Source organism: Octopus sinensis, linkage group LG26 (assembly GCF_006345805.1).
Source record: "Octopus sinensis linkage group LG26, ASM634580v1, whole genome shotgun sequence".
Lineage (NCBI taxonomy): Eukaryota > Metazoa > Mollusca > Cephalopoda > Octopoda > Octopodidae > Octopus > Octopus sinensis.
The window spans coordinates 17,303,201-17,328,240 of record NC_043022.1 but is presented as its reverse complement, the minus strand read 5'-3'; the positions used below and the strand labels follow the sequence as shown (position 1 = coordinate 17,328,240).

Here is a 25,040-nt window from a genome sequence, read left to right as displayed (position 1 = left end):
TTCACAAGGTGAGGTCTGGTGGCTTAGTGGGTAAAAGGGTTGGTAACTTAATTACTAATCCTGTGTAGAGATAGAGGTTTCAATCTCTGTCTGCAACTATATATTTTTTTTTTTTTAGCATCCTTGAAACAAACAAAAAATATAAAAGAATCTCTCCTACACCCTGATTTGATCCCCCCAGGACAAGGTTGCTAACATCCCCCTTTGCACTGCTCACACCTTTACCCACGAGTCTACTGGGTCCCCCCAATAATTGCTGTCACTTATGAGATACTTAAATCTATAATTGTGTCCAATCATTAAAAAAATAGATTTAAATACTTTTATTTTTAGGCTAGAAATAAGAATTGCTTGGGTGGCTTAGTGGTAAGGTATAACTTAGTATTTAGCATGAGGGTTTCAATCCCTTTTTGAAATCATGATAAGTTATATATTTTATCTTTATCTGTCATCAAACTGTGGCCATGCTGGGGCACCTACACTTCTTTTTAAAGCCTGGCTCTTATTCCATCAGTCTCTTTTTCCAAACCACTACATTATGCGGATGCAAACACACCAATGCTGGTCGACAAACAGGAGTTGGAACACACACACACACGTGTATATAGATATGTATGTGTATATATACATATATATATAATTTAAGTAATATGGTATACACAGGGAGTTTTGTTAATTTTAAGCAAAGCTTTCCAGCACACCTGCATTACTTTGAGCCTTACATCACTAGTAATACTACTTCGTTAGCTACCTGTATAAACAAATTGAACCAAAATCAAGTTACCTGTAGATTAGATTGGTCAATAATAGATTCTGCTTCACCTTACACACATAAGTCTAATAGTTGCCGTCTCTGTACAAAGGAGTCCCTCTATATTCTACTGTTTAGTCAAAAGAACTTAATAAATTGTCAACATGTAGACACAAATTCTCTAAAACTTTGAAATATTATAAAAGATGCAACAAAGATTGACATTAGCGTCTATTATTTACCATTTAGAGATATCAAAATAAGGAAATAATTATAAATAAATCGATAAAGTAATTAAAATATTTTTGATTATAGAGATATTTACACGACATATACTATACGTTAAACAATTGATAAATTGGTTTTCTTAGAATTTGAACCTGTACACATCTATCCTACAATAAATACACCTTTACAGTTGTAATTAAAGAAAGAAAAAAAATTTTAAATGGTATCTTCCAGTTATACAATAAAAAATATAACAGCAATATTTTGATCACCAAAATCTTTTTTGCCCAACTCAAACATGGAATGCAGGATAAGGTATGGCTTACACAAAATTCTCAGGGATTACCAACATGAACTTACCAACGAGATATATATATATATATACAACTTTAAAATTCTCTTAGCAAAGTCTACCTACCTGAATCAAAACCAGTAAATTTTAATTTATTTTTCAAAAATACTTCCCCATATATTTTTCTGATTTTTAAAAGAACATTCCAGATATTATAAAAACTTTATCTTCTCTGACGAGTGGAAGTATAGTCTATCAATGTCTTTCAACAAAGGATTCCATTAGAATGACAAAACTTTCACGAAACCATCATAACACGCATTAATTACCAAACTTTTAAACAATCATCTTTCATATATTTACAGGTATTTTTTAATACAAAATACTATTTTAAACACACATCTTTGTGAGCAATTTTTTTTAATGAAATTTCATGCTAATATTTCAAGATACAGTATATATCTATGTGTGTATATATATATGTGTGTGTGTGTGTGTGTGCATGCGTATTTGTACGTGTGTGTGTACGTATGTGTATATGTATATATATGTGTGTGTATATGTATGTGTGTATGTATGTGTGTGTGTGCGTGTATGTGTGTGCATGTGTGTGTGTATGTATATGTGCGTGTGTGTATATGTAGGTATGTTAGTGTATGTGAGTATGTGTGTGTGTGTGCATGTATGAATGTGTGCATGTATGCATGTATACAGGTATGCATGTGCGTGTGTGTCTATGTATATGTATGTATGTATGTGTGTGTGTTGTCATAGATATTGTTTGGCCCCAGGGAACCTTTATTGACCAGCTACAGAATCAAAACTGTGACCAACACGTCTCTGTGGTGTAGTCTAAGACTATAGCAACTCTGTCACACTTTGTCCCATTTTAGTAAGAAGAGAGAGAGAGAGAGAGAGAGATGTGACAGTTGTTTTGAGACTACTGAATGACCACATAAAGACCCCACCCTCCACCACCGTTTTGATCGATATATCTCAGTAACTGAGAGATGTGGGTTCAAATTCCCCTGATGGCCCCAGAGATACACAGAACTGGGAAAGTTGCAACACAGGTCCTCATTATTTAAGACATTAGAGGCTGATTTGATTGTTATGTCTAGCAGTGTGAATGACCACAAAAACAAAATCGTAGTTTTTTCATCTGGGAGTGGGGGCTATGCTTTTTTCCATCTGTGATAGGCGCAGGCATGGCTGCGTGGTAAGACGTTTGCTTCCTAACCACAAGGTTCTGGGTTCAGTCCCACTATCGTGTGGTGTGTGTGTGTGTGTGTGCATGCCTCTTTGCTGTGACTTCACCTGTCAGTTGTAAACGAGTGTCACCCTCCTGCCTGTGGTGTCCTTCATGACCATCCCTGTGGAAGAGTGGACATCAAAACGATGATGATGATAATGTTGAGTAACTATTTGTCTATTTGCACAGACACAAAGTTTTCATATTCAACAAACAGCAGCACCAGTCGTCCACATCGAAACTAAAATCAATGGCTGTAAACAGAGTTTAACGATGGGTGCGTGTGTGCGTGTGCGTGTGGTGTGTGTGTGTGTGATGTCAATCACCGATAAATATTGAACACAAGTAGAGCAAGAGACAAGAGAAAAAATGTAGGGCGTGTTATATAACTCGACAGGTGTTTCTTAAGAACAGTTTTTTGCTTTCCTTTTCTTTCTCAGACATGCTCTCCATAAATGTGTGCCTGTGTGTGTATATGTAGATATATATCTACATACATATGTATATGTGTGTATGTGATACACACACACTCACATGCACACACGTATATAGTTAAATGGAGAAAAGAAAATGGAGAGTAGGAAATTAATAATTATTTATTATTAACAAATTGGCCATTTCAATTAATGCTCAGTAATTTAATTACAGATTTGTACATTACTTTTGGGTACCCACCCTCGTATTTATAGATACATACAGACAGTCTGGTGTAAAAGCTGAGCTTTCACGTGATTCCTGGTCATCTCGCTTTGGCCAGACACAAGCTACTTGACAAGGGGGTTCAGAGAGAGCTCCCCCTGTTGCACATGGGTTTATCTCTCTCTCCCATTACACAAGTGTGACTTTAGGACAACCTCCTTAGTCATTCCATCTACTCAAAGTCCCGTGGTGATGGAAAAGCAGCGAGATGTGCAGACCTAACTGTTTGGAAATGGAGCATCTGTCACCTTTGCTTCAACTTGGGTTTGGGGTGGGGGAAGGTTCAGTCCCGTTGCAGATCTTCATGGTTTGAAGCATGACCCTGAGAGGCCATAAATGGGAAACCAGAAACACCACTGACAACAAGGAAGCACAATCAGACGTGTGTGTGTGTGTGTGTGTGTGTGTGTGTGTGTGTGTGTGTGTGTATATGGAAAAAAAAGTCAAGGTAGAAAATGCTAAAATAATTGTATAAAAACCATTTCAGTATCGATTTCAGTCATTGAGACTTTTTCAATTGTTGTTAGTATGGAAAAGAATTAAAAGATAAGTTTTATTAAAAGAATATTTGCATAGTATTCAAACACAAGGGTCATTTACCTTGTTTCTGCCTGTCTCTGTCTCTCTTGTGGGTTCGAGGTCGTTGTGAATTCTTGGTAGGGAAGAAGAAGAAGAATGCGAGAGTGCCATGATAGTCGTATGTCAAATGGTCATAGAAAGTAACTGGAAGAGATACCTGGATGACCATTTCATTCTTTGGCATGAAGATATAGAGGAACTGAAAGAATTCCAAGTACTCAGAAACGGACTTGATGTAACCATTCAATTCATGATGGAATGTAGCCATCAACAACTTCCCTTCCTCGACATCCTCATCAAGAAACATAACAGACATATACTATAAGCCCACAAACTCCAAGCAATATCTACTGTTCAACTCCTGCCACCCCAGACACACCAGAATGAATATCCCCTTCAACCTAGCAAAAAGGATATGTGTTTCTGATGCAAACCCCAGAGACACACGACTACATGAGCTAAAGGATACACTCATCACCAGGAACTACCCACCTTCACTAATTGACATATGCTTTCAACGTGCCCTTCTACTCAACATCCAGGAACTCAAACATCCCAAATTAAAGGATTTACAATCAAAAGCCCTACCACACATCTCCACAGCAACCCTCTTAACAATGGAACCTTCAACACCATCCTTCAATACATTCCCCTGCTAAAAAAGGACCACAGAATGAACTTAATCAAAAAAAGCCCAAGAGAACCCTATTCTCGAATATGCTCAACAACAACACAGAAGCCGTCAGTAAAAAAATTGCAGAAGACTCAACTGTGGAATATGAGTCAATTTAATTGAGGGATCAGAGTTCTCCTTCAAACAGGGACGTTTCACAGTGAAAAGCAACTTCACATGTGCTTCGGAGAACCTGATATATGCACTAACCTGCTCTGGGTGTCAAGATCAATACATAGGCCAAACAAAAAATGGTCTACGTAAAAGAATGGCTCTGCACAGATCCTAGATCAAAATCCCCCAAAACAGAAAAATGGCATTCAGCCAACACATTTGACATTTGTGCCAATAACAAAAATCTAAGCTTCCGAATTTTTCCCCTCTACCAATTCAGGGATGATACAACCTGTAACCAACGAATTAGTATAGAGACTCTTTATTACAAAATACAGACCCCTTTTGAATGCATCTACAACGACATATTGATCTGTTTAATTTGATTATCCCCAACATTTGCTTTTCTCTCTCTCTATACACACACACACACACACACACATACACCTGTATACATATATTTTTCTTATTCTTTCCTCTTTCCCTCGTTTCAGTCATTCGACTGCGGCCATGCTGGAGCACTGCCTTGTAAAGTTTTTTTTTTAGTTGAACAAATCGACCCCAGAACTTACTTTTTAAAGCCTACTATTATTCTATCGGTCTTTTTGCCGAACCGCTACGTTACAGGGATGTAACCACACCAACATCAGTTGTGAAGCAGTGATAGGGGGAAGAAACACACACAAAACACACATAGATGTACACGACGGGCTTCTTTCTGTTTCCGTCTACCAAATACACTCGGTCCAGGGTTAAAGTAGAAGACCCCTACTATTATTCTATCGGTCTCTTTTGCCGAACCGCTACGTTACAGGGATGTAACCACACCAACATCAGTTGTGAAGCAGTGATAGGGGGAAGAAACACACACAAAACACACATAGATGTACACGACGGGCTTCTTTCTGTTTCCGTCTACCAAATACACTCGGTCCGGGGTTAGAGTAGAAGACCCTTATCCAAGGGGCCACGCAGCAGGACCACATATTCTGTGGAGACAGACGAGACAGAAAGCTAAACGTATCACAGTTCCTCTGTAAATCTCTTTTCCTCCGTCAAATCCTCCTGATCAGACACTAAACTCTCCCTTCGTTGCCAGTCTGTCTCACACCCCACCTTTCCCCCTCCCTCTAATCTTTATACCTCGCCGCCACCATAACCACCCCTGTCTGTGCAGTAACAGTGCGCAGCCCCTCATACTGGAGCCAGTGAGGGCTCAGAACCTCCGCTCGACCTATTGTCACAGGCAACACGCGCCCTTTCATCTTCGCCGACCTGTCGTACGCGATTTCGTCATCTCGCTTTGATGAGCATCCTGCAAAAAGTAAATAAAAAAACAGAAACAATGAAAATCAAATAAAAAATAAATAAGAAATTTTTTAAAACAACAACAACCTATTTATGGCTTATATCCCCTAATGACCCTCACCCCCTCACCCCCTTTTCGCCATCAGACGCGTTCATTCATTTATTTTTACTATCTACTCTTTACACCTTTGCAACACACTACGCTCACTTCTGCTTCTCAAACACACACACACACACGTTGCTGCTTATTAATGCAATTACCTATCTGTGTGTATATATATGTATGTATGTATGCGTATGTTTAAATCAATAGATGTATATGTGTGTATATATATATACACACACACACACACACAAACGTATATATGTAAATACATATGTATTTATATATGTACACGCACACACGTGTGTGTGTGAGTGTGTATATATATATATATATATATATATATAAATCATAGACGTAAAGATTCATTACACACGACACCCGAATTGTGTGTGCGCGTATGTATTTGTGTTTGCCTGCCATTCCGTGTGTGTGTTCGTCTGAATGTCTTTGTGTGTGAGAGAGAGAGAGAGAGAGAGAGACAGTGTGGTGGTGATGGTGGTGGTGGTGGTACCAGCTATAAAACAGTTACACACAATCGATATGAAGAGGTACCACTCCCTCTTTCTAGCTGAGTGGTCGATGTTAAGAAAACGCTACATTGTCAATAATAATAATAATAAAAAGGTGACGCTACCGAGATGAATCGGGTGAGGAGGGGTGGGCGAGGGAAGCGCGGCGGTGGCGATGGTGGCTTTACAAATTGGTTAAAAGAAGAGAAACAACATTAAGAATGGTGGCGATGGTGGTGGTGGTGAAGATGAGGAGTGAGGGGCGATTACGGAGAGACGAGGGGGGGGGAATTCAAGGAGAAGAAATGTTTAAAAGAAGCTAATATAATGTCGATTAGACAACAATGTGTTTAACGAAAACATTTTAGCATAAAGAACAGGGCGCGAACACACACACACACACACACACACAGAGGTATACAGACACACACACACGAGTATGTAAGTGTGCGATTATTTATCGAATCTGTATATATATATATATATATATATATATACATACATGTAGTTTTATATATTTACGTATATATATAAATACACACACACACACAACACACACACACACACACACGTATGAAGATATATGTGAATGTACACACACATACACACGTAGATTTGATAAGTGCCAACGCACGAAACTATCGGTTCTTGAGTCACTAACTTCCGTCCATTATTGTCATTATTATAATAAAGGCGGCAGAAACGTTAGCACGCCGGGCGAAATGCGGAGCCGTATTTCGTCTGCCGTCACGTTATGGGTTCAAATTCCGCCGAGGTCGACTTTCGTGGTTGATAAGTACCAGTTGCGAACTGGGGTCGATATAATCGACTAGCCCCCTCTCCAAAAATTTCGGGCCTTGGGCCTAGAATAGAAAAGAATGTTATATGTGTGTGCATGAAAGAGAGATTTCCCCATGAATCCCCCGGTAGCTGTTTCGAACTCGGCGTTGGGGATTTGAACGCTTAACCATTGTGAATGTCGGGTTCCAGACGTGCAGAAGGCGGAAACGTGGATGGGAACTAATAATATGAAATTGTCCTGATTTGTATTCTTTTACTTGTTTCAGTCATTTGACTGTGGTCATGCTGGAGCACCACCTTTAGTCGAAGGAATCGATCCCAGGACTTATTCTTCGTAAGCCTAGTATTTTATTCTATCGGTCTCCTTTGCCGAACTCTAGGTTACGGCAGGGACATAAGAGATCACAGGCATGGGGAGGAATATAGATGTTGCATGGATGGTAGTCGAACCAAGAAAGGTCGGGCTTGCGTTCTTGCCCCATTTTGGGGTATTCCTTTATATATATACGACGGGCTTCTTACGGTTTCCGTCTGCCAAATCCACTCACGGGGTTTCGGTCGGCCCGAGGCTATACTATACTAGAAGACACTTGCCCAAGGTACCACACAGTGAGACTGAACCTTGAACCATGTGGTTGGGAAGCAAGCTTCTTACCACACCTATACTTGCTTGTTCTATATATTTCCTTACGAGTGAAACTTCTAAATTCACGAATAACTAAACCACTAAACCGGAAGCAGGCTGGACGATGATGACCTACGTGGAGCTCTTAACATAACAGTAGCAATTACACATCTGTTTGTACGCTCAACACACACACACACCATTGATGTCGCGAACGGGTCACCTTCTTCCACCAACCCTAAAACTATTTCGATGACGTTCCATTTATTTCTTCAAAGTCCTGTTCATTATTGAGGGCTGAGAGACACAGATACAAGACGTAAAAATTTAGGGATCTAAGGAAATTATATCGATTACTTTGATCCCTCCGCTTCGTGTATGGCCGCTACTTAAATTTATCGATCTGGGGGAATAAAAAAACACACCAGTAAAAATTGACCTCGTTTGGATTTGAACCGAGAACATACAAAGCCGGAAATAAAGGCGCAAGGTATTTTGCCCGATGCTCTAACGATTCGGCCAACCAGCCCCATCCCTAGCAACCCCATTCGTAGTAATAGTAGAAAGATGAGAAGTAGCAGTAGTAGCAGCGGCAGCAGGAGTCGTGGCGTCAGTGATGCGATACAATTGAATTAGAAAAAGCAATGGAGTCGCATAAAAAGAGGCCGTGAAGGAAGGGCGTGGTTGAATTGAAAGATGGGAGGAGAAACAGAGTCACTTAAACTGGATTTGTTCAGCTTTTTACATGAGTGGCGGCGGCGGAGGCAACGTAATCGTTGTTCGCTTTGTTGTTGTAACGTTGTGGCTATAATTACTGTAAAGGACTAAGTTATAATGGCGGCGGCGGCGTGGTGGTGGTGGTGGCGGTGGTTTGGTGAGGGAGTTACGTGGTTGTGGATTTGGTTGTTCAGCCCCAGGTCATCCGTTACCACCTCGACCACATACCACTCTAGTATGACCTTTGCTTTAATCAGAGTACTGCGGTACTTGTCGTGTTCGGGTTTCATTTCCTACATTCCGACACTCACACAAACCCTGTGCATTTATAAAAGCTAATCCAAGTTATATATATGCCAGAAGAGTGGTGACAGTGAGTTCGAAGTCTCGTCCTGCTAGTCTTCGGTGTAGTTGAGTAGGGTTTCACCGTTTATCAACGTATAAAGGTTACCCAAATATTCCGTCCCGCATGGCCCGGGATTCAACCCCCCACAACAGTGGGCCAAGCGTTTCAGAAAAACCGTAGAGATGGCCGGAATGTGTCCACAAATCGTCTCTTTGGACTTGTAATCGCGTTCTAAATCGTTTTAGATCCTCATGTGAAACTTGGTGTAGCAGCTAAGCCATCTTGAAACTCCTTTCTCTCTCTCTCGCTCCCCACCTGACACGAAGAAGGCCAGCCTCGTTGCCAGTAGAGCTTGTATCCTTCGGATCCTGACTGGGCTGAAACTCTCACAAATCATCAAAAATGGGATGTTTCACTTGTTCACATCTCTTCAGATCTACTGGGCTCAGCGGACATCCGTTTCTTCACGTCGTACATACGTGCATACATACACACGTGCATATATACGAGCATACATACACATATATACATACATTCGTACATACATACACACATAAACACGTGTGTGTGTGTACAGTGTTGAAGCAAAATTTGACAGTTTGCATAAAAGGAAAACAAAATGTCCCATACAAAAGTAAAATCATTTTAAGAAAGCAAAGAATCTCAACTGGACGAGGTTGGCAGGAGGAGATAACAGTTTGGTCAACCCGACCGCCCACGGCTTCCAGAACCTGGCGCATGCATTTGCCACTGTATCCCTTAGGAAGATCTTCGATCACTTCCCCGATCTTGGCCACAGGTTCAGCCTTGGTGTTGCAGGTAGGGCCGATGGAGTCTATGTCAACCGCATCCCACACATGGGGATTACAACCGGAGCCGGGGAAGCAGCCGCAGAAATTCTCTGAAAACCATTTCAAACTCTTTCCGCGTGTGTATGGCCAAGAGTCAAATCCTACTGTCACAGAACATGGCCTGGCAGCAGCTTCACACAGCCGTTTGAATATAACCTAAAGGGGTTGTTGGATGAATTCCAGCCATACCGACACAATCGGAACGCCTGCTGTGTCCCTTCTTGCTGGCCACGGCCGGCTTCCAAGTCTCTGTTGCAGCTGTCCATGTCACGTCTTGAGTTCGCAGAGTGCAATGAGCAGCAGTCATGAATGTCGGTAGTTTGACACTCGCCACCAATCATCGTGATACAAGTAACTCCCTCACAATATTCAGACGGGTTCCAATCCTTTCAGGTCAGCTAAGTTCTTCTCAGTTACAACTTTAATCTTTATGCTCTCCAACGCCGTTGACTTTACCAATACACTCAGCTATTCTTGAAAGGAGACAAAAGAAAATCGACTAATTTAGCCCGGACACACTGTGTGTGTGCATGTGTGTATCCCCTCTGTGGCCAATAAAGAAATTATATATATATGAGAGGTATTGGTATTCAGAAGACCCAAAATGGCAGCTAAGACTATATAAATGATATCGGTTCCATAATAATACGAGCGAGGAGTCTCATGCAGGTCTTGAGGCAAGAAAGCCAAGGCTGTGTGGAATTTTCGGGACACTTATAAAGAGAAAGTTAGTCTTACAGCTGTTTCTGGGATATTAAGGATATCCCAGGATCAGAGACGAAATCCTCTCACATCGTCTCTGATGAAGTGATATCCCTAATATACCAGAAACAACTGTAAGACTAACTTTCTCTTTATAAGTGTCCCGAATATTCCACACAGCCTTCGCTTTGTTGTCTCATTTTATTTAACACTCACACATACATATATTAATGTATGCATTACACACGCGCACACGCACTTTAATCGGCAGAAATTTACAAAAGTGACTCAGGGGCCGAGAGTTTCTTTGCTACTTCTTTCGGCCAACTGAAAAGAGAGAAAGAAATAGTACACACACCAGATGCACATATACAAACATGTATGTATGTATGTATATATATATATATATATATATATATAATATATATGAATAATATTCGCGCGCATATATGCGTGTGTGTATGCTTTTTTGTATGTAATTATGTGAGGGTGGGGTGCTAGGGGGAGGCGAGAGAGAGATCGCAGTCAACAAACGGGAAGCCATTGCGACTAAAGCAGCAACACCGTCTTCAGTTGTTGTCAGCAAATCAGGCGTGACGGGTCGGCGCCTCTCTCGCACGTTCAACGCTTTTAATAACACACACACAAATGCGCGTGCGCGCTCGTCATTGTCGCAGTGGTACGAGCAATGGCGGCATCAGCTGTTCTAGAGAAGAATTTACGAGAAAACAGACGGATATTGTTTAACCGAAGTAAAACCCTGAGTGATCAGATCTATAATCAAATAAGATTCCAGCCGTGACACCCACTTCTGTTATTCTATAGCCTCGGGCCGGCCAAAGCCTTGTGCGTGGATTTCGCAGACGGAAACTGAAAGAAGCCCGTCGTGTATATGTGTGCGAGGAGTGGGGTCGATTCATTCGACAAAAAATTCTTCAGGGCAGTGCCCCAGCATGGCCGCAATTTAATGACTGAATCAGATAAAAGACAAATATACCCGTACATTCAAGCATATATAACCGTATATCGTGGTGGTGGCCAGTGTAGGAATGGATACGGTGAAGTCTGATACAAGACAACATTTGCTGTTTCTCTGCATTTTGTAGCCAGTTGTGTGCCTCGTTGCACCGCGTTTGGTTCCAGGGGTGTCACAACTATTTCAGTGGGTAGAAATGCTTATAATTTGTCTGGGTGGAGAGCGGGGTGGCTGTTGTAGCAATTGATCCCGAGTGTTTGAACAAGTTTTTCATATAGTAACAAGGACCACGAATGGATTTGAATTCTGTTGGGACAACCACCTCAACCCATCCCACACCCGGTTCTGTTTCAGTTGAGCTTATTTCCGTCTCGTTGTGTCCAGTTGGGAACGGGGGGGGGACGGTCTCTGCACGATCTGCTGTGATACGGAGGCCGTTGTTTTGTGGAGTTCGTGGTTTCCTGCGTAGGGATTTGAACCCAGGTAGGAGGGCTTGGAGAGTCCAGAGCAGATCCAACATTTATACAACCACCGTTGCGGTTTCTGTTGGCCAAACTGTGTCGGTTCCGCATCGTTTGAGTCTCTTGGTAAATGCCGGATGCTCCGCCGGGGGGGGGGGGGGGGAGAGCATTGCAGTATTTCGGGTTGTATGGTGTGTGTGTGTGTGTGCGCGTATTGTGTGTGTGTGTGGTGTGCGTGTATGGTGTGTGGTGTGGTGTATGGTGTGTGTGGTGTGCGTGTATGGTGTGTGGGTGTATGGTGTGTGTGGTGTGCGTGTATGGTGTGTGTGTGGTGTGCGTGTATGGTGTGTGTGTGTGGTGTGCGTGTATGGTGTGTGTGTATGGTGTGTGTGTGTGTGGTGTGCGTGTATGGTGTGTGTGTGGTGTGCGTGTATGGTGTGTGTGTGTGGTGTGCGTGTATGGTGTGTGTGTGTGGTGTGCGTGTATGTATAATGTGTGTCTGGTGTGCGTGCATGGTGTGTGTGTGTATGTATAATGTGTGTGTGGTTTGCGTGTATGGTGTGTGTGTGTGGTGTGTGTGTATGGTGTGTGTGTGTGTGTGGTGTGCGTGTATGGTGTGTGTGTGGTGTGTGTGTATGTATAATGTGTGTGTGGTGTGCGTGCATGGTGTGTGTGTGTGTATGTATAATGTGTGTGTGGTGTGCGTGTATGGTGTGTGTGTATGGCGTATGGTGTGTGTGTGGTGTGAATGTATGGTGTGTGGTGTCGTGTATGGTGTGTGTGTGTGTGGTGTGCGTGTAAGGTGTGTATGTGGTGTAAGTGTGTGGAGTGCGTGTATGGTGTGTGTGTGTGTGGTAAGCGTGTATGGTGTGTGTGTGTGGTAAGCGTGTATGGTGGGCGTGGTGTGAGTGTACGGTGTGTTTGTGCGTGTATGGTGTGTGTGTGTGGTATGCGTGTATGGTGTGTGTGTGTGCATGTATGGTGTGTATGTGAGTGTGAGGTGTGCGTGTACGGTGTGCGTTTATGTGGTGTATGTGTATGGTGGGTGTGTGTGTCTGTGTGGTGTGCGTGTATGGTGTTTGTGTGTGTGTGTGTAGCGTGCATGTATGGTGTGTGTGCGAGGTGTGCTCGTATGGTGTGTATGTGTGCGTGTATGGTGTGTGTGTGCGTGTGGTGTGTGTATGGTGTGGTGTGCGTGTATGGTGTGTGTGTGTGTGGTGTGCATGTATGGTGTGTGCGTGTATAGTGTGTGTGCATGTATGGTGTGTGTGTAGTGTAAGTGGTGTGTGTGTATGGTGTGCGTGTATGGTATGTGTTTGGTGTGCGTGTATGGTGTGTGTGTGTGTAGTGTGCGTGTGTGATGAGCGTGTATGGTGTGTGTGTATGTGTGGTGTGCGTGTGTGGTGTGTGTGTGTGGTGTGCGTGTATGGTGTGTGTGTGCGGTGTGCGTGTATGGTGTGTGTGTGTGGTGTGCGTGTATGGTGTGTGTGTGTGGTGTGCGTGTATTGTGTGTGTGTGGTGTGTGTATATGGTGTGTGTGTGTGTGGTGTGCGTGTATGGTGTGTGTGTGTGTGGTGTGTGGTGTGCGTGTATGGTGTGTGTGTGCGGTGAGCGTGTATGGTGTGTGTGTGTGTGGTGTGCGTGTATAGTGTGTGTGGTGTGCGTGTATGGTGTGTGTGTATGGTGTGTGTGTGTGTGTGTTGGTGTGCGTGAATTGTGTGTGTGTGGTGTGTGTGTATGGTGTGTGGTGTGCGTGTATGGTGTGTGTGTGGTGTGCGTGTATGGTGTGCGTGTATGGTGTGTATGTGGTGTGCGTGTATGGTGTGTATGTGGTGTGCGTGTATGGTGTGTGTGTGGTGTGCGTGTATGTGTGTATCGTGTGTGTGTGGTGTGCGTGTATGGTGTGTGTGTGTCTGTGGTGTGCGTGTATGGTGTGTGTGTGTCTGTGGTGTGCGTGTATGGTGTGTGTGGTGTGCGTGTATGGTGTGTGTTTGTATGGTGTGTGTGTGTGTGCGTGTATGGTGTGTGTGTGTGTGTGCGTGTGGTTTGCGTGTATGGTGTGTGGTGTGCGTGTATGGTGTATGTGTGTGTGGTTTGCGTGTATGGTGTGTGGTGTGCGTGTATGGTGTGTGTGTGTGTGTATGTGGCGTGCGTCTATGGTGTGTGTGCGTGTATGGTGTGTGTGTGCGTGTATGGTGTGTGGTGTGCGTGTATGGGGTGCGTGTATGGTGTGTGTGTGGTGTGCGTGTATGGTGTCTGTGTGTGTGGTGTGCGTGTATGGTGTCTGTGTGTGTGGTGTGCGTGTATGGTGTGTCTGTGTGTGTGGTGTGCGTGTATGGTGTGTGTGTGGTGTGCGTGTATGGTGTCTGTGTGTGTGGTGTGCGTGTATGGTGTCTGTGTGTGTGGTGTGCGTGTATGATGTGTGTGTGTGTGTGGTGTGCGTGTATGGTGTGTGTGTGTGTGGTGTGCGTGTATGGTGTCTGTGTGTGTGGTGTGCGTGTATGGTGTGTGTGTGTGTGCGTGTATGGTGTGTGTGTGGTGTGTGGTGTGCGTGTATGGTGTGTGTGTGTGGTGTGCGTGTATGTTGTGTGTGTGTGGTGTGCGTGTATGATGCCTGTGTGTGGTGTGCGTGTATGGTGTGTGTGTGTGTGGTGTGCGTGTATTGTGTGTGTGTGCTGTGCGTGTGTGGGTGTGTGGTGTGCGTGTATGTTGTGTGTGTGTGTGCTTGTGTGGTGTGCGTGTATGGTGTGTGTAGCTGTGCGTGTATGGTGTGTGTGTGGTGTGCTGTGCGTGTATGGTGTGTGTGGTGTGCGTGTATATGGTGTGCGTGTATGTTGTGCGTGTATGGTGTGTGTGTGTGGTGTGCGTGTATGGTGTGTGGTGTGCGTGTATGTGTGTGTGTGTGTGTGTGGTGTGCGTGTATGGTGTATGTGTGTGGTGTGCGTGTATGGTGTGTGTGTGTATGGTGTGTGTGTGTGGTGTGCGTGTATGGTGTGTGTGGTGTGGGTGTATGTGTGTGGTGTGCGTGTATGGTGTGTGTGTGTGGTGTGCGTGTATAGTGTGTGTGGTGTGCGTGTATGGTGTGTGTGTGGTGTGCGTGTATGGTATGTGTGTGTGTGTGTGTATGGTGTGTGTGTGTATGGTGTGTGTGGTGTGCGTGTATGGTGTGTGTGTGGCGTGCGTGTATGGTGTGCGTGTATGGTGTGTGTGTGGTGTGCGTGTATGGTGTGTGTGTGTTGTGCGTGTATGGTGTGTGTGTGTTGTGCGTGTATGGTGTGTATGTGCGTGTGTGTGTGTGGTGTGCGTGTATGGTGTATGTGGTGTGCGTGTATGGTGTGTGTGTTGTGCGTGTATAGTGTGTGTGTCGTGTGCGTGTATTGTGTGTGTGTGTGGTGTGTGTATGGTGTGTGTGGTGTGCGTGTATGGTGTGTGTGTGGTGTGCGTGTATGGTGTGTATTTGTGGTGTGCGTGTATGGTGTGTGTGTGGTGTGCATGTATGGTGTGTGTGTGGTTTGCGTGTATGGTGTGTGTGTTGTGCGTGTATGGTGTGTGTGCGTGTATGGTGTGTATGTGCGTGTGTGTGGTGTGCGTGTATGGTGTGTGTGGTGTGCGTGTATGGTGTGTCTGTGTGTGTGTGTGTTGTGCGTGTATGGTGTGTGTGTGTGGTGTGCGTGTATGGTGTGTGTGTGTGGGTGCGTGTATGGTGTGTGTGTGTGTGTGTGTGTGTGCGTGTATGGTGTGTGTGTATGGTGTGAGTGGTATGCGTGTATGGTGTGTGTATGGTGTGTATGTGCGTGTGGTGTGCGTGTATGGTGTGTGTGTGTGGTGTGCGTGTATGGAGTGTGTGTGGTGTGTGTTTGGGAGGTGTGGTGTGTGTGTGTGCGTGTATGGTGTGTGTGTGTGGTGTGCATGTATGGTGTGTGTGTGGTTTGCGTGTATGGTGTTGTGCGTGTTTGCGTGTATGGTGCGTGTATGGTGGTGTGTATGGTGTGTGTTGCGTGTATGGTGCGTGTATGGTGTGTGTGTGGTGTGCGTGTATGTGTGTGTATCGTGTGTGTGTGGTGTGCGTGTATGGTGTGTCTGTGTGCGTGTATGGTGTGGGGTGTGTGGTGTGCGTGTATGGGTGCGTGTATGGCGTGTGTGCGTGTATGGTGTGTGTTGTGCATGTATGGTGTGCGTGTGTGTGTGCGTGTATGTTGTGTGTGTGTGTGCTTGTGTGGTGTGCGTGTATGGTGTGTGTAGCTGTGGCGTGTATGGTGTGTGTGGTGGTGTGCTGTGCGTGTATGGTGTGTGTGTGGTGTGCGTGTATATGGGTGGTGCGTGTATGTTGTGCGTGTATGGTGTGTGTGGTGGTGTGCGTGTATGGTGTGTGTGGTGTGCGTGGTATTGTGTGTGTGTGTGTGTGTGTGTGTGGTGTGCGTGTATGGTGTATGTTGTGTGGTGTGCGCGTGTATGGTGTGTGTGTGTGTGGTGTGTGTGTGGTGTGTGGTGTGGTGTGTGCGTGTATGGTGTGTGGTGTGTGCGTGTATGGTGTATGTGTGTGGTGTGCGTGTAGGTGTGTGTGTGTTATGGTGTGTGGTGTGGTGTGCGTGTATGGTGTGTGTGGTGTGGGTGTATGTGTGTGTGTGCGTGTATGGTGTGTGTGTGTGGTGTGCGTGTATAGTGTTGTGGTGTGCGTGTATGGTGTGTGTGTGGTGTGCGTGTATGGTATTGTGTGTGTGTGTGTGTATGGTGTGTGTGTGTGTATGGTGTGTGGTGGTGTGCGTGTATGGTGTGTGTGTGGCGTGCGTGTATGGTGTGCGTGTATGGTGTGTGTGTGGTGTGCGTGTATGGTGTGTGTGTTGTGGCGTGTATGGTGTGTGTGTGTTGTGCGTGTATGGTGTGTATGTGCGTGTGTGTGTGTGGTGTGCGTGTATGGTGTAGTTGTGGTGCGTGTATGGTGTGTGTGTTGTGCGTGTATAGTGTGTGTGTCGTGTGCGTGTATTGTGTGTGTGTGTGGTGTGTGTTGTGTGCGTGTATGGTGTGTGTGTGGTGTGCGTGTATGGTGTGTATTTGTGGTGTGCGTGTATGGTGTGGTGTGTGGTGTGCATGTATGGTGTGTGTGTTTTGCGTGTATGGTGTGTGTGTTGTGCGTGTATGGTGTGTGTGGCGTGTATGGTGTGTATGTGCGTGTGTGTGGTGTGCGTGTATGTGTGTGTGGTGTGCGTGTATGGTGTTGTCTGTGTGTGTGTGTGTTGTGCGTGTATGGTGTGGGTGTGTGGTGTGCGTGTATGGTGTGTGTGTGTGGGTGCGTGTATGGTGTGTGTGTGTGTGTGTGTGTGTGCGTGTATGGTGTGGTGGTGTATGGTGTGAGTGGTATGCGTGTATGGTGTGTTGTATGGTGTGTATGTGCGTGTGGTGTGCGTGTATGGTGTGTGTGTGGTGTGCGTGTATGGAGTGTGTGTGGTGTGTGTGTATGGAGTGTGTGTGTGTGGTGTGCGTGTATGGGTGTGTGTGTGGTGTGCATGTATGGTGTGTGTGTGGTTTGCGTGTATGGTGTGTGCGTGGTTTGCGTGTATGGTGCGTGTATGGTGTGTGTATGGTGTGTGTGCGTGTATGGTGCGTGTATGGTGTGTGTGTGGTGTGCGTGTATGTGTGTGTATCGTGTGTGTGTGGTGTGCGTGTATGGTGTGTCTGTGTGCGTGTATGGTGTGTGGGTGTGTGGTGTGCGTGTATGGGGTGCGTGTATGGCGTGTGTGCGTGTATGGTGTGTGTGTGTGCATGTATGGTGTGCGTGTGTGGTGTGCGTGTATGTTGTGTGTGTGTGTGCTTGTGTGGTGTGCGTGTATGGTGTGTGTAGCTGTGCGTGTATGGTGTGTGTGTGGTGTGCTGTGCGTGTATGGTGTGTGTGTGGTGTGCGTGTATATGGTGTGCGTGTATGTTGTGCGTGTATGGTGTGTGTGTGGTGTGCGTGTATGGTGTGTGTGGTGTGCGTGTGTATTGTGTGTGTGTGTGTGTGTGTGTGGTGTGCGTGTATGGTGTATGTGTGTGGTGTGCGTGTATGGTGTGTGTGTGTGTGGTGTGTGTGTGGTGTGTGTGTGTGGTGTGCGTGTATGGTGTGTGGTGTGGGTGTGTATGTGTGTGTGTGCGTGTATGGTGTGTGTGTGTGGTGTGCGTGTATAGTGTGTGTGGTGTGCGTGTATGGTGTGTGTGTGGTGTGCGTGTATGGTATGTGTGTGTGGTGTGCGTGTACTGTGTGTGTGTATGGTGTGTGTGTGTATGGTGTGTGTGTGTATGGTGTGTGTGGTGTGGCGTGTATGGTGTGTGGTGGCGGTTGCGTGTATGGTGTGTGTGTGGTGTGCGTGTATGGTGTGTGTGTGTTGTGCGTGTATGGTGTGTGTGTGTTGTGCGTGTATGGTGTGTATGTGCGTGTGTGTGTGTGGTGTGCGTGTATGGTGTATGTGGTGTGCGTGTATGGTGTGTGTGGTGTGCGTGTATAGTGTGTGTCGTGTGCGTGTATTGTGTGTGTGTGTGGTGTGTGTATGGTGTGTGTGGTGTGCGTGTATGGTGTGTATTTGTGGTGTGCGTGTATGGTGTGTGTGTGTGGTGTGCATGTATGGTGTGTGTGTGGTTTGCGTGTATGGTGTGTGTGTTGTGCGTGTATGGTGTGTGTGCGTGTATGGTGTGTATGTGCGTGTGTGTGTGTGCGTGTATGGTGGTGTGTGGTGTGCGTGTATGGTGTGTCTGTGTGTGTGTGTGTTGTGCGTGTATGGTGTGTGTGTGTGGTGTGCGTGTATGGTGTGTGTGTGTGGGTGCGTGTATGGTGTGTGTGTGTGTGTGTGTGTGCGTGTATGGTGTGTGTGTATGGTGTGAGTGGTATGCGTGTATGGTGTGTGTATGGTGTGTATGTGCGTGTGGTGTGCGTGTATGGTGTGTGTGTGGTGTGCGTGTATGGAGTGTGTGTGGTGTGTGTGTATGGAGTGTGTGTGTGTGGTGTGCGTGTATGGTGTGTGTGTGGTGTGCATGTATGGTGTGTGTGTGGTTTGCGTGTATGGTGTGTGCGTGGTTTGCGTGTATGGTGTGTGTGCGTGTATGGTGTGTGTGTGGTGTGCGTGTATGTGTGTGTATCGTGTGTGTGTGGTGTGCGTGTATGGTGTGTCTGTGTGCGTGTATGGTGTGTGGGTGTGTGGTGTGCGTGTATGGGGTGCGTGTATGGCGTGTGTGCGTGTATGGTGTGTGTGTGTGCATGTATGGTGTGCGTGTGTGGTGTGCGTGTATGGTGTGTGTGTGTGTGCGTGTATGGTGTGTGTGTGGTGTGCGTGTATGGTGTGTATCGTGTCTGTGTGTGGTGTGCGTGTATGGTGTGTGCGTGTATGGTGTGTGTGGTATGCGTGTATGGTGTGTGTGTGTGCGTGTATGGTGTGTGTGGTGTGTGTGTGCTGTGCATGTATGGTGTGCGTGTGTGGTGTGCGTGTATGGTGTGTGTGTGTGTGTGCGTGTATGGTGTGTGTGTGGTGTGCGTGTATGGTTTGTATCGTGTCTGTGTGTGGTGTGCGCGTGTATGGTGTGTGTGGTGTGCGTGTATGGTGTGTGGTGTGCGTGTATGGTGTGTGCGTGTATGGTGTGAGTGGTGTGCGTGTATGGTGTGAGTGGTGTGCGTGTATGGTGTGTGTGGTGTGTGTATGGTGTGCGTGTGGTGTGCGTGTATGGTGTGTGTGGTGTGCGTGTATGGTGTGTATGTGCGTGTGTGTGGTGTGCGTGTATGGCGTGTGTGTGGTGTGCGTGTATGGTGTGTGTGTGTGTGTGTGTGTGTGCGTGTATGGTGTGTGTGTATGGTGTGAGTGGTGTGCGTGTATGGTGTGCGTGTATGGTGTGTATGTGCGTGTGGTGTGCGTGTATGGTGTGTGTGGTGTGCGTGTATGGTGTGTGTGGTGTGCGTGTATGGAGTGTGTGTGTGTGGTGTGCGTGTATGGTGTGTGTGTATGGTGTGAGTGGTGTGCGTGTATGGTGTGTGTGTGGTGTGCGTGTATGGTGTGTATGTGCGTGTGGTGTGCGTGTATGGTGTGTGTGGTGTGTGTGTGGTGTGCGTGTATGGTGTGTGTGTGGTGTGCGTGTATGGAGTGTGTGTGTGTGGTGTGCGTGTATGGTGTGTGTTGTGCGTGTATGGTGTGCATGTATGGTGTGTGTGTGGTTTGCGTGTATGGTGTGTGTGTTTGTGCGTGTATGGTGTGTGTGCGTGTATGGTGTGTATGTGCGTGTGTGTGGTGTGCGTGTATGGTGTGTGTGGTGTGCGTGTATGGTGTGTCTGTGTGTGTGTGTTGTGCGTGTATGGTGTGTGTGTGTGGTGTGCGTGTATGGTGTGTGTGTGTGGGTGCGTGTATGGTGTGTGTGTGTGTGTGTGTGCGTGTATGGTGTGTGTGTATGGTGTGAGTGGTGTGCGTGTATGGTGTGTGTGGTGTGCGTGTATGGTGTGTATGTGCGTGTGGTGTGGCGTGTATGGTGTGTGGTGTGTGTGTGGTTGTGCTGTATGGTGTGTGTGGTGTGCGTGTATGGAGGGTGTGTGTGTGTGGTGTGGTGTGTGTATGGTGGTGGTGTGTGTGTGGTGTGCGTGTATGGTGTGTGTTGTGCGTGTATGGTGTGTGTGTGGTGTGCATGTATGGTGTGTGTGTGGTTTGCGTGTATGGTGTGTGTGTGTGTGTGTGGTGTGCGTGTATGGTGTGTGTGTGGTGTGCGTGTATGTGTGTGTATGGTGTGTGTGTGGTGTGCGTGTATGGTGTGTCTGTGTGCGTGTATGGTGTGTGGGTGTGTGGTGTGCGTGTATGGCGTGTGTGCGTGTATGGTGTGTGTTTGTATGGTGTGTGTGTGTGCATGTATGGTGTGCGTGTATGGCGTGTGTGCGTGTATGGTGTGTGTTTATATGGTGTGTGTGTGTGTGCATGTATGATGTGCGTGTGTGGTGTGCGTGTATGGTGTGTGTATGGTGTGTATCGTGTCTGTGTGTGGTGTGCGTGTATGGTGTGTGTGGTGTGCGTGTATGGTGTGTGTGTGTGCGTGTATGGTGTGTGTGTGTGCGTGTATGGTGTGTGTGGTGTGTGTGTGTGTGCTGTGCGTGTATGGTGTGTTTGTGGTGTGCGTGTATTATGTGTGTGGTGTGCGTGTATGGTGTGTGGTGTGCGTGTATGGTGTGTGCGTGTATGGTGTGCGTGTGTGGTGTGTGTATGGTGTGCGTGTGGTGTGCGTGTATGGTGTGTGTGTGTGGCGTGTATGGTGTGTATGTGCGTGTGTGTGGTGTGCGTGTATGGCGTGTGTGTGGTGTGCGTGTATGGTGTGTGTGTGGTGTGCGTGTATGGTGTGTATGTGTGTGTGTGTGGTGTGCGTGTATGGTGTGTGTGCGTGTATGGTGCGTGTGTGTGGCGTGCGTGTATGGTGTGTCTGTGTGCGTGTGTTGTGCGTGCATGGTGTGTGTGTGTGTGTGGTGTGCGTGTATGGTGTGCGTGTATGGTGTGTATGGTGTGTGTGGTGCGTGTATGGTGTGCGTGTATGTGTGTGTGGTGTGCGTGTATGGTGTGTGTGTGGTGTGTGTGTGTGGTGTGCGTGTATGGTGTGTGTGTGTGTATGGTGTGTGTGTGGTGTGCGTGTATGGTGTGTGTGTGTGGTGTGCGTGTATGGTGTGTGTGTGTGCGTGTATGGTGTGTCTGTGGTGTGCATGTATGGTGTGTATGTGCGTGTGTGTGTGTTGTGTGCGTGTATCGTGTGTGTGTGTGGTTTGCGTGTATCGTTTGTGTGTGTGGTGTGTGTGTGTGTACGGTGTGTGTGTTGTGTGCGTGCATGGTGTGTGTGGTGTGCGTGTATGGTGTGAGTGTGTGGTGTGCGTGTATGGTGTGCGTGTATCGTGTGTGTGTGTGGTTTGCGTGTATGGTGTGTGTGTGTGTATGGTGTGTGTGTGTGGTGTGCGTGCATGGTGTGTTTGTGGTGTGCGTGTGTGGTGTGCGTATATGGTGTGTGTGTGTTTATGGTGTGTGTGTGGTGTGCGTGTGGTGTGCGTGCATGGTGTGTCTGTGGTGTGCGTATGTGGTGTGCGTGTATGGTGTGTGTGTGTGTGTGTGTGTGGTGTGTGTGTGTGTGTGGTGTGCGTGCCGAAGTCGAGTTTGCCTTTCATCCTTTCGGGGTCGATAAATTACGTACCAGTTACGCACTGGAGTCGATGTAATCGACTGAATCCGTTTTCTGTCCTTGTTTGTCCTCTCTGTGTTTGGCTCCTTGTGGCTAGTAAAGAAATAGGTATTTCGTCTGTCTTCTCATTTTGAGTTCAAATTCCGCCGAGGTTGACTTCGCTTTTCATCATTTCGGGGTCGATAAATTAAGTACCAGTTATACTTGGGATCGATATAATCGACTAGTCTCTTCCTCCAAAATGTCATGCCTTGTGCCTATAATAAGAAGGATTATTTTGATTATTATTGTTGTTGTTATTTCAGATTCGTTTTGGCACCGGTCCTCGCAGGCCACGGCTCCTTCATTCCCTGCACCATTCCATAGTCAAACCCCTTTGAAAGCCGACGTTACAGCACATTACCCAGGCCTTGTTCGACCAGACAACTATCCAAGTCTACCGAAATCCGAGAGTTCCTACACCCCTTTTATCAAAGCTGACGGACCTTACTCCGCCTTGGTCGACTCTTATTTCCCACATGCAAACCAGGTATAGTTCAAACTGAAGACCCTCAATGGGGGCTTTTTCGGTCTCATTCTTTCTTTCTTTCATTACTAAGTTGGGGAGAGGTGGGAAGGAGAGAGGGTGGTGTCTTCATCGAATTCTTGCCACGGCGCAGACTCGAGGATTCCAGGGAGCAGGGAGTGGCGTTAAACCGGGCAATGTTCACTTCTTCACTCACAGAAGTCAATGGGTACCGGCTGGCTGAGTGGACCTTCTGTGAAGATTCACGCAATCTCCACGCAAGACATTCGATGCATTAGAAATATCCTATTATATTTTTTAAATAATTATTAGGAATTGTATGAACAAAAATTAAAACATTTGGTGTTTTGAAGAATTATAAACTAGTTGATTGCAAAGTTTTCTGTGGACCGTTTGAGGACCCCTATAAATGGAGCGGGGAAACTTTACCTCCACTAGGAATGAAATGGAAGAAAAGTGTGTGGAATGATCTGGTGGGGGAGGGACCAAATGGGGGGGGTGAAAGTTGGAGTTGAAGGGGTGAAAATACAGCCGGACCTTAGAGAGCAGGACCTTATAGACCCCCCCCTTTCACTTCCCCGTTCAGATCTATCATTAACACATAAAAGCGCGACAGCCCACGATCGTGGCCCAGATACATGCATTTAATTTATGGGCTTTTGTTGGGGGTCTAATGTCACTCAAACACTCCGATACCCCCCCAGAATGCAAGAGAACTAATAGTTCAACGAATGGCTTTTCAGATGATGTAGAACTTGCCACCATTATATAATACTAAAAGGATATTTTAAGTATTTTTCGTTTTTTATGTGTGCATGGGAGTCTCATTTTATATAGAATGGGCTCAGAAGTCCATGCTATGTAAGTGCAAATCCCAATGCTTTAGGGGTTAAAAGTTCTCCAGCCATTAATTACTATCTCCCCAGACTAGCATCAATTAACTCCCTTCCCCTCAAATTTGCTCTTCTTGGGTCCAAATTAGAAATCCCTTCGGGCATTATTCGTTCTTTCCTTCTTTTACCATTTTTCAAAAAATACAAAAAACAACCCCCATCGTCTTCAAATGAATTAATTATTGTTTTGTTTTTTGTCTTAATTAGATGCCAGGATTCCAGAGTCTCTCGACGGCCGACAGTATGCATTCCTCCACTTGGTCGCCACCGACCGCCACAGCTACAACCACCATCGCCAGCTTGAGCGCCACCTATCCGTCGAGCAGCCATTATCCTTACACAGACATGAAGACCAGCTTTCCTTACAATCCTCACCACATCACAACAGGTCAGTGCATTGCGTTGCAGTAGAAACTCATTTAAATCATGTATCTATGTGGGTTTCAAATTTTGACACAAGGCCAGCAATTTCGGGGATTAAATCGGCCCCAGTAATCAACAGGTACTTACTTTATCGACCCCAATAGTGTGAAAGGCAAAGTCGACCTCAGCAGAATTTGAACTCAGAACATGAAGGCGGACGAAATGCCGCTAAGCATTTTGTCCGGCATGCTAACGGTTCTGCCAGATGATAATTCTCTCTCTCAGTAAATGGATTGAGAAACCCTTCTCTCTCTCCATTACTTCATCAACCGACCAGGCAATACGACCTGCTAGAAAGAGAAACTATTAACCAACTCTCCCTAAAACCAGATAACCATTGGATAATATGCTTCCTGGCCTACTAAATGACACACTTGGTCACGCTTGGTCACGCTTGGTACAATTCTGATCCCACGAAAGCAAAACAGCTACAACTATTTTGTAACACACCTTTCTATGTATGGAATATCTAATTAGCAAGTTATCTCCTCTTCTATTTCCTACAGGTGCGCCGAATGTCGACAGGTGTACGGCAGATGAAAGCCTTGCAGCATTGCGCATGCGCTCCCGTGAACACGCTGCAGCTCTCGGATTGGTCGGCGAGATCACGAGGGTCCCCAACAGCTTTTGAAAACTGGACGCAACAAAGTGATGCCACGAGATTCTTAACGGAATGACACCGAAACGAAGAATTTAGGAAAGAAATTCTTTAAGATATAAAGAAATGGAATTAATTATAAGGAGGAGGGGGGGGAGAAAGAAATATGTAACAGAAATACGAACAGAGGTGGAAATTTGAGACGATAACAAAGACGATGATGGTGGTGGTGATGATGATGATGGTTAACGAAAATAAAATTATAGAAACATATTTGAAGATGAACGAAATGAAAAAAAAATTAACTGAAAATTTAGAATTCCTCACACACACACCCATTCGTGCGTTTGAATTTCGAAACGAGGAGATAAAAATACTCAATCGAATTGAATTTTATATTTATTTAAAGACGAAGAAACTTCCAGCTGTCGCCACTCCAAGTCTCGAAATTTCTTCTC

At 45.9% G+C, this 25,040-nt stretch overlaps 1 protein-coding gene across 1 annotated transcript in view; it reads left to right on the top strand.

The window, feature by feature from the left end:
* LOC115224691 (paired box protein Pax-3-like) overlaps window positions 1-24,773 on the top strand; it is a 55,820-nt gene extending 31,047 nt beyond the window's left edge. Inside the window, exons 4-6 of the mRNA XM_029795548.2 lie at window positions 22,448-22,671; window positions 23,769-23,949; window positions 24,491-24,773. Of these exons, the coding sequence (XP_029651408.1) occupies window positions 22,448-22,671; window positions 23,769-23,949; window positions 24,491-24,615 (530 nt within the window). The 3' untranslated portion in view covers window positions 24,616-24,773. The remainder of the gene's footprint in view (window positions 1-22,447; window positions 22,672-23,768; window positions 23,950-24,490) is intronic.
* The last annotated feature ends 267 nt before the right edge of the window (window positions 24,774-25,040 follow it).